We start from the raw sequence: 17226 nt of genomic DNA on the forward strand, positions 1-17226 counted from the left end.
TGGTACAACCTGAGTCAGGCATTATGCCTCATGGAGACGACGGACCCAGCCGCCCTAGCTGCTCCTTCTGCTGCATGGGAGAGGAGTCGCATGGACGTATTCGATACTGCTATTAAAGTGGCCATTTTCTCGGAGAACAATGCCTTGTCCTCCTGCGACATGGTCTTGGGTGGAGACTCCTCCAGCTCCTTCAACAGGTCGCGTTCGAGTCTCGTGACATGGGCCAAGTAGTTCAGCACCATTATTGAAAAGGTAGCCGAAGCATACACCAGCTTCCCTAGCCGGTCTATCATCTGAGACTCTCGGTCAGGAGGGTGGACCGAGGAACTTTCCTGAGACAGTTCCCTCTTCATGGCTGCTGCTACCACCATGGCATCCACTGGGGAGCCCTTGTTCCAGGAAAGCCTGTCTATAGGGGGACTCAAAACCTTATAGGGGTGCTTGGGGATTGGCTCCATGGTATCAGGTTAGTTCCGCGCCCGAGAGGTGATCAAATCCACTAAAGGATCCGCGGGGTGGGGACACCCAAGATGCCGAAGGCCTCCAGAAACACAGATTCATCAGAGGAGGGCTTGGGGACAGACCAACCTCCCCACTGGCACATGATCTCCATGATGTCTCCAAAGGAGACATCATCGGGGGGTGACCTTGGGGAGCCCTCTCCCTATATCTAGGTCTGTGTCCTCGGTTAGTGATGCAGGGGAGTCCAAGTGCTTCCTCTTACAAGTATGCTTGCGAGGCACATCTCCCGTGGGGCTCTCTGGGGAGTGCTCGCAAGCCATCTGTTCCTCTGGGGTACTGTCTGGGGCTCTTCAGGCATGGGCTGTCCCTCTGGTAATACGACAGGGACAGTAGACAGAGCCGAGGGGGTCTGGGTGGAGCCCGAGTGGGCAGTCAGGGGCCTTGATCCGATGGAGAGGACCCATTCTACCACATCGAACGCTGAAGGAGAGTGGACCTCCTGTGAAGCCAATAAGGAGGCCAATCTCCCTGGGTCCGATGTGAGAATCGGAGATGGACCTGGAGCGACCGGAACACCGAGAGAGGGAACCTGGACCGACAACGTTGGGGAGCTGAGGCCCGGGAGACTGGCTGGTCGGGGAGCTGAGGCCCGGGAGACTCGGCGTGCCTCCTCCGGCTCCAGGGAGAGCATCGGAGACCGGAGCAGAGGGGAGTCACAAATCCGAGTAGACTTGCTTGATGACAAGAGGTCTGGAGACCTCTTCCTCTTCTCTTTCATCCTCGACTCTCTCTTTTGCTCTCTACCCCTCCTCTGCTCCGCTACCACAGGTTTAGAAGCGGGAGGTTGAGTCCCAGCCTGGGAGGGAGGGGAGGCCAGAGGCAGAGAAGCAGGAGAGGCAGTCATGGCAGCCACTGTGACTGAAGCCGAGGACGAGGAGGGAGAATCAGTGGCAGGAAGAAGCCCCTTGAGAGGGGCGGAGCCTAGATGGCTAACTGGTAACAGCAACTTTTATGAGCTCCACAATCTAGTCCCAGAATTCAGGAAAATAATTATTTTTATTTTTCAAAAATAGTAAATTCTTACTAAGGAACCTCAATTCTATAAGAATACCAAATTGTATGCAGTTTTTATTGAAATGTTCCTGTCAAATAAACCGGAGATAACTTCTTAAATACAGAAATGAGCAACTCAAAGTCTTCACACTCTGAAACTTCACTGAACAAGGAAATTCAACTAATGTCAGTCACACTACTTGAACTATCTGTCAAAATGGACAGATTTACAGACAACCTTGAAAATCTAAAAGTCAGCTGTCAGAAAGACTGATGTCTTAATGAAATCTTGTAGCAGCAACAATCAAAAATATTGGATACGGAAACTTCTCTAAGTGACATAGATGAGAGACTTAAGAAAGGTGAAACTCACTGTGAATCTCTTTTACAGCAGAATACCTGGCTAATCAGTAAAATAGATGATTTAGAGAACAGAGAAAGGAGAAATAACATTAGAATTTTTGGTCTTCCAGAAGAAAACAGAAGGTGAGGACATTATTTTATTTCTTAACTCTTGGCTTCTAGACATATTAGACCTAAAGGAAGGTCTATCAAATGGTATAGAAAGAGCACACAGAGCTAAAGGGAAACCTATTCCTTCTTCTTCCAATATGCCTCCTAGATCTATTATTGTGAAATTCTTGTCTTATTTAGACAAAGAACTTGTTCTCAAATCTGCCTGGAGAGGTCATCCATTGACATATAATAAGAGTCAAATTAGATTTGACAATGACTATTCTTCAAGAGTCTTGAAACTAAGGAAAAGGCCTTTTGTGAGATTTTTGAAACAAAATAAAATAAAGGCACAACTTGCTTTCCCTGCAAGAATCAGAATCCTTTATTCAAATGACAGGAACATTCAACAATGTCGAAGAAGCAATAACTTTCATCAAAAACAACAACATAACTGCAATTCCAGAAGACATGGATTGGTCATCTTCCACCACTTTAAAAAGAACCTCTGAGAAAAATAATTGGACTGATATGAGAAAGAAGAAACTGAAAACTGATCCTAGAAACTCTGGAGTCACTACTTCTCTCAAAGCATCAACTATGACTTAATTTTACTTCTAATCATTCAAAAAAAAAGTATGTATTTTTACCTAACATACACCTATAAGAATGTTTTCTTACATTTTCTGATTGAACCTTGCTAAGATTACATCTTATACTTCATGTGTTTAGACTTCTCTGATGGTCCATAACATAGCTACTTACTAAGAACTCATATAATAACAATAGCTTGTTCAAGTGACAACCTTGATTTTTGCTTCATTAGCAGCAATTAAACGTATGCTGTATGCATTTATACTTTATACAATTCTTAATTTGAAATGTTTTTTGATTTTTAAATACATTTATTACAATATTTTATAATTTAGACTTTAGTTATTACTATTCTACTCAATTTTAGCGTTCTAACATTCCATTATGACTGTTTACTGTCACTCTTGTTTAAAATAGCCTCGAGCTAACAAATTTCTCTCCTCTAAAATAGAATCTACATAATTAATATGGAAGCTCTCATCCTAAAATATAGAAATATGAAAAATTAAATGTTTTTACACACAGTTATAGGTAGATTAAACTAAATTAACCTCACCTATTATCAAAATAACTCATATACTATCTATCCCACACATTTATGCCGAATAAGTATATACAGCTTTATAGTTGTTACTGATAAGAGCTTCCATCTCACATTCTCTGACTTCACTTGTCTATTCTAATTGATTAAATAGTCTGATTAGTTGAGATATTTTTTCTTTCATATTATTTATTTACTAAATATTAATGTCTTCTATGGTTAGAAAATGTTTCAGTTTTTAGGAAGGTGCCTGTCTAGATCAGTTCGTGTTACACATCAGTGAGTGCACTGTATGGATTTACACCGTCACTTTATTGAGGAGTCGTGCACTGTTTAGTTTAAGGATGTATGTTTGGCCAGGCTAGTTTGTAAACTTAGAGACACAATAATGAAGGTTCTGTATATTTGCTGACGAGGATAGACACTATGTTGTGCGATGCATGTTTTTACAGTTACTTCTGTCAACTGCGTGAATGATGCTGTGGGGAGGGCTGAAGCTCCTTGAAGACTGGAGGTGAACAGTGCCCTTTATGGGATTTGACAGGTTAGTTTACTACGTTGTTGTGTTTCGTGATTGCCTGGGATAGTGAAATATGTGAACAGGTTTGTTCCTTGTTGGGCCATGGGAGAACTCTTGATGTAGTTGTGGATCTGTTGTTATGTGGTCTATTACATTGTTGACACTTATTTTGGGTGCTTTTCTGTTGCCGGGCAACGGATCCAATACACTAGAGAGTGCTTGTGGTTATCACATGGCAGTTGCATGGGGCGGTTGTTTTGAGGGGGAGAGACATTGGCGTGCTGCAGAGTTTGTCTGGTTTCTGTGGGAAAGTGGACGGTTGAGGAGCGTGCAGCGAGAGTAAGTTAGTAAATTACCCCTTTTATTCATTTTTTGAGAACAATAGTCAGGGAGGATGTTTGATTCAGGGTTTGTGTCCCACCGTTTTGTCTAGATTGCCCAGATCTCCTGTGGTGGAGGGATAGCAGATATACATTATGTGTTGTGTAGTGGCTTGCTATGAGTGAATGTGGATGTGTGTGGTGCTTACAGGTAGGCTGTTAGTGGCTCTTGGGGTACTTGACCCTAGAACTTCTTCCGTTTAAACAGCCAATGTCCCTTGTCTTGGAGATGGAGCTAGGAATCTGCTCAAATTGGTGCGCATGAGTGCAAAAAATTGGGTAACTGGTCGCTGTTCTGGCGTTTTATTACTTTATAGTTGTGCGGTTCAACTCTTGTGTGGATGTCCATTCGAAATAGTTGATCTGCTCCTACCTATACATCTCAACTAACGCAGATTTTGTTTTGGATTTTAGTTGAGCCTCTTAACCTGTCATGATAGTAGTGGCTTAAGATGAATGTCATTCTATATTTGAAAGCTATAAACTGGTATCATTCAGAATATGTACGGTAACTCAGTCCCCCATCCTGTCAGGTTAATAGATGAAGTGTCTCCGATTACTTTTAAATTTGCACTCAATTTTTTTTGGCTATGTTTAAAGCTGCTAATTACTACTAAGTTATTGTAATGCTGCTAGTTTCTAGCACCCTGCATGCAGCTGTTTTCATGACAGATTTTTATTCTCAATTTACATCAATTAGGCACCTCAGTAACGCCTCTATATACAGATTTTATATCATCAGTTTAGGTTCTCTATAGCCAGTACTATTTGCCTAATTTGTAAGTAAGTGGGGCTGGTGAGTATTTAATGTTGGCTGAGGTTTTATCCAGTAACGTAATGTAGTAGAAAAGAAGTGTGTGTGGTATTCACATCACCAGTAGCGATCACAGTTTTTCTTACAATAGACATCCTATGAAACAACAATGCATTTAGTGTAGGAAGTGACGGGAGTTAGTCTAAAATTAACTATAGCAGATGATTAATGGGTAAATTAGAATTTTGCTTTTTATTTATTTAAAACTATAGACAAGATTAAATGCATAGTAGGCAGAAATTAACTAGTTTTAATCTGCAAACATATAATATAAGCTATCCGTTTAAATTTCTGATCCAGATTTCTCTATGGGTTGTGTTTAGCAAATCTGAAATGGGTTTTAAGAATATTGACTATGCTGTTAATCACTGTCCAAAAAGAATGTAAGCAATATTATTCATAACTTAGTGAACTAGTACATTACTAACTTTATTATCCATGTATTAATGAATATTGATATTGAGGAAATATGTGGCTGCTGATTTATAATAGTTCTTCAAATGTCCTATTGATAGTTAAAAATTAAATTCTTTACGCAGTGGAAATAATTATGCTTTACATCGAGTGTACGTTGTTCTGTTATGGTTATCCACTAAGCAATTTTATCATCTAAACATGCCAGAAATAAAATTGGATAAATATTTGTATTTCAGTAAATGTGATGCTTCTATATCTGGCTTGCTTCATTGAGTCTACTATGTGTAATTTGATTATATGCTATATTATTTAAATATTAAAAGTTTACAAGTTTAATTTCCACAATATGTTCAAAACTATAGTCTTTTTATAGTATAGTAGACTCAAAAGACAGAAGGGATTTTCTTAGTCATTGTTAGATACTTAATTTCAACTCTAGTAAATGAACTTATTTGTACTAACTTTGTTAATGGCTAGTATATTCTTTAATTTGAAATAATTAAGACATTGACAAAGTAGATAATATGGAAAATTTATTTATTTATGCATCTATTTATTTATTACTAAACTATGACTATTTTATTTGGTTACAGCATTTATCATTAAATAGGTTTCATCAATCATTAACCTAGACTTTCTTTCTACTTTTAATATTTTATAACTTAGCATTAATGTTTTTTTATATGAAATCTTCCTTTGTTCTATACACTTACAATTACTTAAAATTGTATTTGCTCCCATTAACAATTGTTTTGAATAAGCTGCTTCTATTATATCAGTTTCAAATCTATTTCCTTTATGTATTACAAATTTCATTTATTCATTCAATTCTAACAACAAAAGTGGATATATGTTAATTTTAGATCTCCTATTAACTCATACTGGAGCTCAGACATGTTATTGTCGTTAATCACTTTTTGTTTGTCATGAAGGTTAATCTGTTTGAACTTGTATGTTCACTCAGATTAAAAGTGCATGTCACTTCATGTTGGTTAAAGTTTTCAATAAACTATTAATATGGTTACTCTTACTTATTTTTTATTCAGTATTCAAATCTTCATTTTATTGGCCTATCTCTAATAAAACTTTATACAATTTGTTAGGGAGAACTAAACTAACTATTTCACACAAATTTGTTCTAAAGTTACACTATTTATTATCCAGCCAATACCAAACATGAAAACTTCAATTAACTCACAAGTCATACTTGATGGATTTAACCTTACTATCCTTAAATGTTAATGGATTAAACAATCCAAGGAAAAGATCCAGTTTCCTTAGATACTTGAAACTAAATAAAATTTAGGTTGTATTTATTCAAGAATCCCATTTAAATCAGATGATAACTTTAATTGGAATACACTGGAATATATAAATCTATCTTGCTCATCATACAAGAAAAAAAAAGAGGCGTTTTAATACTTTGGAGGAAAAACATCATAATTCCCCAAATTATTTATAAGTATGAAGACAAAGAAGGTCTTATTTCAATTGTAATAATTAGATTTAATAATATAATATGGACACTTGTTAACACCTATTGGTTTCCTGGTATATGGATAGGAACTGTTAGGAAACATTTAGAACTAATTAACAAAGTTTATAAGGGTATTTTGATGCTAGGGGGGAGACTTCAACTGTACTTTAGAAATTTCTGAAACCTTGAATAAAAAGCACTTCCCCTTACTTCTTTAGGAAAAGCTCTAAGAAACTGGTGTAAGAACCTAAATCTAATTGACACCTACAGTTATAAAGACCCTAACTCACTATCCTTTTCTCATAGTGATTATAGATTTGGCACCCACACCAGAATTGATAAACTTTATGTATCTCAAGATTTAAGTATAAAAATAATTAACTTTTCTATAATCCCTTGCCCCTTTTCAGATCATAATTCACTTGTTTTAAAACTTGAAATTGATTTTAAAAGGTTGGTCTTCACAACAAGGATACCAGCATATATCACCAAACTACCACAATTCAAGCCCATGGTTAGATCACGAAATTCAAAACTTTCTTGACATTAACCAATCAAATGATATATGTTTGACAATTCTCGAGGATACACTAAAAGCTTACTTACTTGGTAAAATTCTAGCTTGGTTTAAAAATAAGACTAAAGAATGGGAATCGGAACTTCATAATATTCAAAATAAGCTTATAATTATTAATAAAGATAATTCACAACATCCAAAAACAAAAAAGAAAACAATTACAGACTTAAATAACAAATATAATGAAATATTAACTCATAAAACAAATTTGGCATTAGAAAAACTAAAAATCAACTCGCACTAAATGTCGCCCAAACATCTACATTATCTTTCAATGAGAGTTAAAAGACAAGCCTCAGATAACATTACAAAAATCATTCATGAAGGTAGAAATAATAAAATGGTATCAGACATTAGTGATATTCTTGAAGCCTTTAAATATCATTACTCTGACCACCAACTCAATAATTCAGCACAATTTCAACACACAGATGTAGATAAAAGTTTACTTAAAATAAGTAAAATTCCAGATAAACTAAAATCTGAGATCTTAAAACAAATTTCTCTTAAAGAAGTTGTTGATAAAATTAAAGAAAGCAAAAATAATAAAGCCCCCGGGATAGATGGAATTATAATGGAACTATATAAGTTATTCCCTCTCTCAGCCATCTTAATTTTCCATAAAGCCTTAAATGTAATTCAAACCGATAATTTAATTCCTCCCTCTTAGAAATATTCCCTAATCACTCCTATATTAAAAGAAAATAAGGATCCAAAACAATGTAGTTCCTATAGACCAATTTCCTTGCTAAATAATGACTACAAGATATTTGTATCCATTCTTGTAAATAGAATTAAAAAACCTTAACACATATTATAAATTCTGATTAGTTTGGTTTTATTTACAATAGGCACGCTTACAATAACATTTTAAGAATACTGTCCCTTATCAACATTTTAAATAGGGACAATCAAGAAGCTCTTCTAATAGCCCTCGATACTGAAAAAGTTTTTGATTTGCTGAAATGGGATTATCTCTTCAAAGCTTTAGAAATCTTTGATTTTCCATCTCATTTCATTACTTTGATAAAAAAAATCTATATAAAAATAATCTTGCGTATGTAAAACTAGGCCCTTTTACTTCAGAACCCATTAAAATACTCAAAGGTACAAAGCAAGGCTGTCCTTTGTTGCCCATTTTATTCGCTCTTGCAATAGAATTATTTGCTATTACATTACACCAAAACACAAAAATTAAAGGTATAGACATTTATGATCAATTTAATTCCAAAATCATGCTCTTTGCGGAAGATATAACTCTGAGTGTCTCACAAGAATCTCTTAAAGAGTTAGATCTACAGACTAAAAGGTTCTCTGATAGCTCAGGTTTACGTATAAGTGAATCTAAATCTAATTATATGCATTTAAATAAAAAACAAAATTCTTTCATAACTCCAGTCCATTTAATAGGAAAACAGGTATCTTCTATAAATTACCTAGGAATTATTATTGATGACAATATTAATAACACGTTATCTACAAACTATAAAAAAAATCTTAAATACCATAAAACTACTCACTGACAAATGGAATGAATTATTTCTAAAGTTTGAGGACAGACTTCAATTAATAAAGATGGTATTATTACCAAAAATAAACTATACAGCTCAAGCCATTCCAATGCTACCTAATAAAAAACTATTACAAGACATAAATAAAATTATTTTAAATTTTCTCTGGTTCCCTAAACAAAACAGGATAGCCTATGCTCACCATATTAGACCCTGGGAAATGGGAGGAATTAATTTTCCAGACTTAGAGACATATATTAAGGCTTCTATATTCAAAATAGTTTTCAACTGGATAGACCCAAAAATGTCATCAGCTTGGAAATCCCTTCATATTTCTATTTTTTAAATGAGAATAAACTCACAAAAAATACTCTATCAAATGATCAAAAATATATATTTTGGAAAATATTATGTCTTAATTTACAATTTAACGTTTCAAAACCCACCAACTCAGTCTTCATAAACTACATCTACAACTCATTTAGATCTTTCAAAAACTCAAACTTAGACATTAAATTATGGTGGGAACTCTTAATTCCTTTCAAAATAACTAAACATTTTCCCAAAAATTACATGAAAACATTATAAATAATTGGGAACTAAAAAAATGTACTTGTTGGCAAGATTGTATTAGGAACTCATCAGTCTTAAACATACAACAAATAAACACCTTTGATAGTCCAAACTAACATTGGCTTATACTTCAAAGCATTTTACTTCATGCTCAAGAGTTATGCAGAATAATCAATAATTCCTCCTTTAATTCTGAACCAAAATTAATTTCCATTATCCAAGAAATGGTTTATAATAATCATAATTGGTCTAATTTAGCCTCATTGCTCTATAAAAACTTAATAATTTACAAAGTTAATCCAAAACAAAACTTCTGGAACTTTATTACTAAAGGTCATCAGAGTAACCTCTCCTCTGAAAACAAAATTAATGTATTGTATTCTATTAAATTAACTTCCAATCTACAAGCTTGGAAGATTTTTTTCATGGAAATTCTTACACAGGGCGTTTTACACCCCCAATAGGATAGCTAAAATGGACTCTTCTAAACAATTGTTTTGTTGGAGATGTTTTCAGAATTGTAATGCTGATTGGATTCATATATTTTTGAGTGTATCAAAATTAAAAAATTCTGGGAGGAGACTGGAAATTTCTTTCAAGCTATTTTTTCAGACTCATTCATACTAACTAAATCCATGATTTTTCTGAATGTAACTGAAACAAATGTTATGAGCAAAAAGAATTTGTATCTACTATTGACTATACTAGCAATTGCTATAAAATGTATTACAAGAAAATGGAAAACTTCATCTGAACCCAACTTTCAAGTATTTATGACTCTACTAGAAGAAACAATACATATGGAAACAAAGGTAAAAGAAACAAGAATCTTCCCTAATAAATGGATCAACAATCCTTGGAAGAAAGTTTTTTCTCTCATTAAGACTTTAAAGATCTCCACATCTTCTTAGTACTTGAAGAAATTACACTGATTTTTTTTTTGTTATGTGTAACTACATCTCTCTAACTCTAAGTTATTCAAATTTTTTTCCATATAGGCCATATGTACATATTGTATATAGTTTGTCTTTGTTTCATTTGTATTCTAGTAGAAATTATGTTTTGTCTTTTTGAAAATTAATAAAATATTTGGAAAAAAAAGAAGCTCCTTGAGGGCCAACTTGGCCTTTCTGTCCTTCAAAGCTCGGGGGTTGAACCTCGCACAAATGGAACAGTCAACATTAAGGTAGGCCACACCTAAACACAATACACACAGAGTGTGGCCGTCTGCTGGGGAGAGCTTATTGCCACACGCTGTGTATGGCTTAAAAATAAGCATTTCAGCCATATCTAAGAAGAAAGAGAAGAAACAAACAAAAACTTTCTTCCTAAAAATTTAACACAAACCCATTCACCACACTAGACTGACTATAAAGGGGGGGCACCACAGACAAACTACACTAGCTAACAACTACTACAAGCCTACACATGACGCCAAAGCAATGGGACGGGAGAAAGGGTACCTATACTATCTATAATGGCTAATTTAACAAAAAAATTTTGAAAACTTAAGAGTCAAAAAACACCCCGTTAGCTGGAGCTCTAGAGACACGATGTTTCACAAATCGCGGCAAACGAGATCTGGGGATGGAAGGCAAAGGAGGTGTATTATGGGTAAGGGGAGGGGTCTGGAGCTCGGAGCTGATGCTAGTAATCTTTGTCGGCTCAGATCCGATACGGAGCCATATTCCCACAGGTTTAAGATCAAATGAAGTAAACTACTTCAGATCTTAATTTTTTTAACCCATCCACTTAGGATTAAGATTAATTCTTCCAACACTGCCGTCAATAATTCCCAGCCAGATTAATATTCACAAACTCTTCCATAAGCCACCAGGGCACCCACTACTAGTTTAATAAGTACTCCCTTGATAAGCAATTCTATCAGGCACAGACCGCTAGCCAATCTCAGATGGGAAACCTCAATTTTTACTGTTGTCAAAAAAAGATAGAATCCCATATTCATTTTCTTAGAGAGAACAGTTTACTATACCTATGCTTTTTTTTGGGGGGGGGCATAGCTGGTGAAGCTTTTGAGTGAAAAATGCTGCCATCTCCATGTTGCATATATATAAAAAAATAGAGCTTTGTATCCTGTGAATTTTTACTCTGACAATGTGTAACCATGGAATTCCTTGGCTGATTAGGATTTACACTTAAAAAGTAAAACTATGGTCTAGTTTTTATTGTTATTGGACAGATTGCCTGGCTTCCACAATGTGGAGGTAAGTTGCTACTCTTTCAATAACAGAACAGACGTCACCACAAACATCACTAAAGGGTGGTACTCTATAGACTGTCTTACATTGTAATTTGTCATTGTTATTTTTAGATAACCAATAAACAAACCCTGCAACGATTACTCCATCTACACCCCCCCATTTCTACTGCAATATTACAGTGGATGTTATTAACTTTTTCCACTATAAGGAACACGGCTCATCTGCCTGAATACTAATAAAACTTCCCAAAGGAAACAGGACGTCCAGAGTTTTTTTTCCCCTAGCAATTTTGTAAACTACAAATGTCCTTATCAGGATGACCTACTAGCAGAAGGATAAATGCTGAAACAGACAAACTACTACAATACCCTCAATTAGATGGGCTTATAGAGATGATAGTGATCTGACTGGGATCCCTAACTTCTGTCATACGTCTCAATCTCTCAGAGCAAGAAATCTGGAGAAAGCTCAAAATAATGGTAGGACAAAGGCCCAAAAATAGGGACAGATTTTAAACATTGCTCCTGCAAACTCAGATAGTTGCTAGAGTAACAGGTTTTGCATTTTTATGTATTTTCTGAGAGATACAAAGTCTGAAATTCAAATGTCTCCCGTTATTTATTACTAATTAGTGACTTCAATTTTCATGTTGGCATCCCACAATTCCACTGGAGTGGGTGGGGTTACATGATTATGTATGCAAATTTTATGTTAATAAGCATCATGAATTTTGGCAAGTTGTATGTACTTATCATAGGCCTTTGTCCAGATTTTTGATGTTTCTGGGTTGACAGGTATGTATACGTGCGCACACACACACACACACACACACACACACACACACACACACACACACACACACACACACACACACACAAAAACATATGTATATGTAAGCATGTGTAAATATGTATGTATATTTATCAATATATAAGAAAAGACTGGAAACTGTCTGTCGATCAGCTTACATTGACAGAATGTTTAGCTGAAAACAAGAAAAAACACAAAAGCAACTGTTTTTGCAGGGGATAGGGACCAAAGGAGAGTGATACATTAAAAAATGACACTGCTGTTTACTTTCAGACTGCACGTTATGACGTTACATCTCTTTACAAATGTTAAATCCCAAATCAAGTGTGAAAAACCTTGAGAGTAAAATGCTTTTACCTACTTACTACTCAGTAAATGAAAATAATGCAAAACAGGCGAAAACAGCAAGCACGGCTCAAACATTACAACTTAAAATACAAGAGAAAAATAAGTTTAGAGAAGCAAGACAGAAAATTATGAGAAGACTTTAGAGCAAAATATCTAGTAACAGCACAGAACATGTGAGCAACTGAGTGCAAATCATGAAAAGAAATCACAGAACAAATTTAAGTAGAAACACAAATGGAGTCACAGATTATATTCCGTAGCAAGAAATATGTGAAGAAAAAAAAAAAGAATCTAAATGCATTAGAAAATTCAGTAAAAATACATACAATGAGAGAAAGGATGCAAACTTTTGCTTTACTCCTGCAGCAACTTAGTTTGAATGCTTACCTTTGGCAGATGAGTTGTTTTGTGATGATGTTGACGGCCATTTTTGTGTTAGGAAAACTCCTGGGGCCATAGGCTGAGAAGAACCTCGGTTCCCTTGAGCTACTCCAAATGCACCTGCACCCGCATACTCATGATCTGTTAAACTATTTGCATTTGAGTCCAATTTAGGCTCTGGAGAGCTACTTTCCTGAGTAACTGTATCCGTACTAGCTGGTGGTGACTTCTTTTTGGCACACTTCTTCTTCTTGCTTTTCTGTTCCTCCTGTCACACAGATTAATATGCTGTTATTTAGGAAATTTTTAATGTAATCATTCAAAGATCAGTCATATTTAGAACAGTACAATGGCTTCTTATTCCTTAATAGACTTTGCAAACACAGTAAATAAAGAAAATTAATACAAGTCTATAGCAACTGACTTAAGCCTGCCAGAAAAAAAAAAACTCTGGGTGCTTCTTGCTATGAAATATGAAATAATGTTTACTAGACACAAAAACAGATCTAGGCATTTCCCCCCAGCCCAAAAACTCCAAATTTAATTAGTTAAAAACCCCTTTTGCACTGCCCCTCATAGATTACCACTGTCCCTGTAGACAGCTTGGTGGAAATGGCCATCCTGAGAGAATGGAGCAATTGTGTCATATTTACTGACAACCACCTCAGCAGACTGACACAGTATGCAAGAGATGTAATTACAGTAGGCACTGATATTTCCAGTAACACACACAGACAGACAGACATTCACACACACACACACACACACACACACACACACACACGCACACACGCACACACACACACACACACACACACACACACACACACACACACACACACACACAGACACACACACACACACACACACACACACACACACACACACACACACACACAGACACATGCCACCTACTATGGTTCAGACACAAAAACTCACACATGCTGAGGCTCTTAAATGCAATCTGTCCAAATCTCAAAAGCCTTTCATACTCTGTCCTCAGCAACCTTCCAAACATTCTACAAAGATAACACTCCACACATAGTGTCGCAACCTCTAAGCAAACTACCACACATCATAATATATTGGTCATAGGAGACTATTGTGAGACACAATGACGTTCCACTCACTAGACTCAGCACAAACATTCTACAAAGATAACACTCCACACATAGTGTCGCAACCTCTAAGCAAACTACCACACATCATAATATATTGGTCATAGGAGACTATTGTGAGACACAATGACGTTCCACTCACTAGACTCAGCACAAAGTCAGTCAAGGTCAGCAGTCAGTTGCCTATTGGAGACAAGGATCTGCCAGATCACACGTACTCAGGACACTGAACTACAAGTACCAGTATGACTCTGTCATAGCCCAGGAAGGTGTTAATGACCTGAGATGTACCTCCCTGGACAATATGAAGATAGACATGATAGAGCTTTCAAATGTGGAGTCACTGGTAGGTATAAGCCTAGGACTTGAGCAGCATTCTACCTTCTAAAAGGATGATAACACAATAAAAACAGAGGATGACTGATTTAACAATTGGCTTAGTTACTGGTGTCATTCTAAGGAGGATCCAATATTTGTCAGCCTGGGTCCACCCTATTACGACTTTTATAGGCAATGCCAATCTGATAAACCTTCTGATGCATTAAAGTCTACTTAAGATAAACTAAAGGTGCTGCAACTTAATCCTAGGAGTCTCAACAAGCACCTCCATTCCCTGGAAGTACTCCTCCCCCTGGAGAGTGTTGACATCTGTGCAATTACTGAAACATGGTTTAAAGTTGTGCATGACACCCTGGCAATGCAAGGCTATAATGCCTTCCACACACTTAGACAAGCTACTGTACAAGGGGACAAGAGGTAGAGGTGTATCAATCTACATTAAAAAGTAAGCATACATCGAGATTGGTCAAATAATATGACATGCTTGAGCTACTCCATGTCCAACTAACCTTAGGTAAAGTCCCATACCACATCCTTGTTAGTTACAGGTCCCCGTCTGTGACTCAGGATAACTATATTGCATACTTGAATGTATTGGAGTCACCAACCATTCAGCCCAACACCATATTCACAGGCGATTTCAACTGTACTACCATAAAGTGGGATACACAGACAACCACTGACATGCTGCCTCAAAGATTCCTGGATTTTCCCAATGCAAATGCCCTCAAAGAGCTAGTCTGCACACCTACTAAGAGTGCAAATATCTTGGATCGGGTACTCACAAATATGCGGGAATGTTGCACACCCCCTAATGTAATGTCCTCGCTGATCACATACGATCACAAAGTGGCCACCCTTGAAATAAGTAAGTATAAAGTCCAAATTCCAACAAACCCCAGAACCTTTAAGAACTTTTCCAGGGCTAACTATCTCCTATTAAGTGATAGCATATCAAAAGTTCTATTTCCCCAAACTCGAAGAACACTATGAGCTATACAAAAGTGTTTACAGAAACCCTGTACAAGTATTTACATAACTGCATAGAAGTAACAGAAACAAATCAAACTGGACTTTGGACAAACTCCAAAAACAACCCCCCTTGGTGGACCTCCCACTATAAAATAAGTTGTACAACTAAAGAAAAAATCCTGTCCAAAAATAGGAAGAGCTATGCCCAAAAGACAAATAACTACCTCATCAGTTTCAACAAGCCACTCAGTGGACTAATCAAGTTGCTGAACTAACAGTAAATAGAACTCCCCTATACTGAACCAGAGGATATAGCAAATTTGCTGGCCAATAAATTTAGCTCCAAGTTCACCACCCAGTACCCCTAGTTACCCTCAGGAAATACCCTCCATCATTTCTCCCCCAGCTGTTACCAAAGAACAGGTCCTAACTGCATTCTCCAAAGCTAAAACACTGCATCAGTGGATTTTGATAATATCCCAGGTTGGCTACTAAACAGCATAAAACACATACTGTCAGCCACACTAAAATCCATATTCAACCACAGCCTCCAGACAGGCAATAGGCATCCCTTTACACAAAGGTGGACCATCAACAGACGCAGGAAACTACAGACCAGTCAGTTTGACTAATCGTATATGCAAGGCCATGGAAAAAAATTATCATGGACCTGAAAAACAAAGAGAGAAAATCTTAAAATATTCGATCCATACCAGTTTGGTTTTCTCAAGGACAGGTCATACCTACTAAATTTGGTGGACTTCTTTAAGAAGGTCACTTACAGCCATGGATGACAGCAACATGGTGCATATTGACTAACTCAACCTGGCAAAGGCATTTGACAAAATACCACACTCAGGTATTGTAAATAAATTCAAAAATTTAGGTAGGAATTCCTATGTCATATGATGGATAACTAAATAGCTCATGGATAGGACACAAAGTTATGGTGAGGGAAGCCATCTCCACCAAGAGGCCTGCTACTAGTGGTATCTCATGAGGATCAGTATTGGGACCTTTCTTGTTCATAACATAATTCTCTGAAATCAAAATAAATGTAAAGGACCTTTGGCTGACAAACTTTGCTGACAATTCCAAGCTGGGTGCAGTCAGTGATTCCCCGAATGATGTAGATATATCCAGCAGGGTCTGACACAGACAAATAACTGGTGCCATAACCATGGTCTATAACCATGTCCTAAAGCTCAATGCAAAAAATGCATAAATATACCATTTGGGAAAATGGCCACCCCTGCAAATTACAACACTGATAACACTCCCCTGAGAGCAGACCCAGTGGTAATGGACTTGGGAATTCAGTTTTAGAGTAACCTGAACTTTGATTACAATATGTGCATGGTGGTGAGAAAATATTTCTACATGGTACAACTTATAAGTAAGCGCATGGAATCCAGATCTAAGGAAATCACAGTCGTACTTAACCCAATAATAGAGAACCATGCACCCTTTGGCATGTGCATGACCAGGCATTTTCACCAGCTGGAGCAACCACAAAAGTTCCACACTAAAAGAATACAGGGTGCAAATAACATGTCATATATGCACTGTCTCAAAACCCTGTCCCTGTACTCTGTCTCCTCTAGACTACTGAGGGGCGATCTACACCTAACGTACAAGATATTCTCTGTTCCACTCCTGATGGA

General features: G+C 36.6%; 1 protein-coding gene across 5 annotated transcripts in view; it reads right to left on the minus strand.

Annotated features, from left to right (window-relative positions):
• PHF2 (PHD finger protein 2) overlaps positions 1-17226 on the minus strand; it is a 3400138-nt gene that overhangs the window by 366114 nt on the left and 3016798 nt on the right. For all 5 annotated transcript variants that reach the window (XM_044078128.1, XM_044078127.1, XM_044078125.1 and 2 more), the window contains exon 22: positions 13140-13401. In XM_044078128.1, the coding sequence (XP_043934063.1) occupies positions 13140-13401 (262 nt within the window). The remainder of the gene's footprint in view (positions 1-13139; positions 13402-17226) is intronic.

Source organism: Protopterus annectens, chromosome 7.part0, assembly GCF_019279795.1.
Source record: "Protopterus annectens isolate FY-2018-M chromosome 7.part0, PAN1.0, whole genome shotgun sequence".
Taxonomy (NCBI): Eukaryota; Metazoa; Chordata; order Ceratodontiformes; family Protopteridae; genus Protopterus; species Protopterus annectens.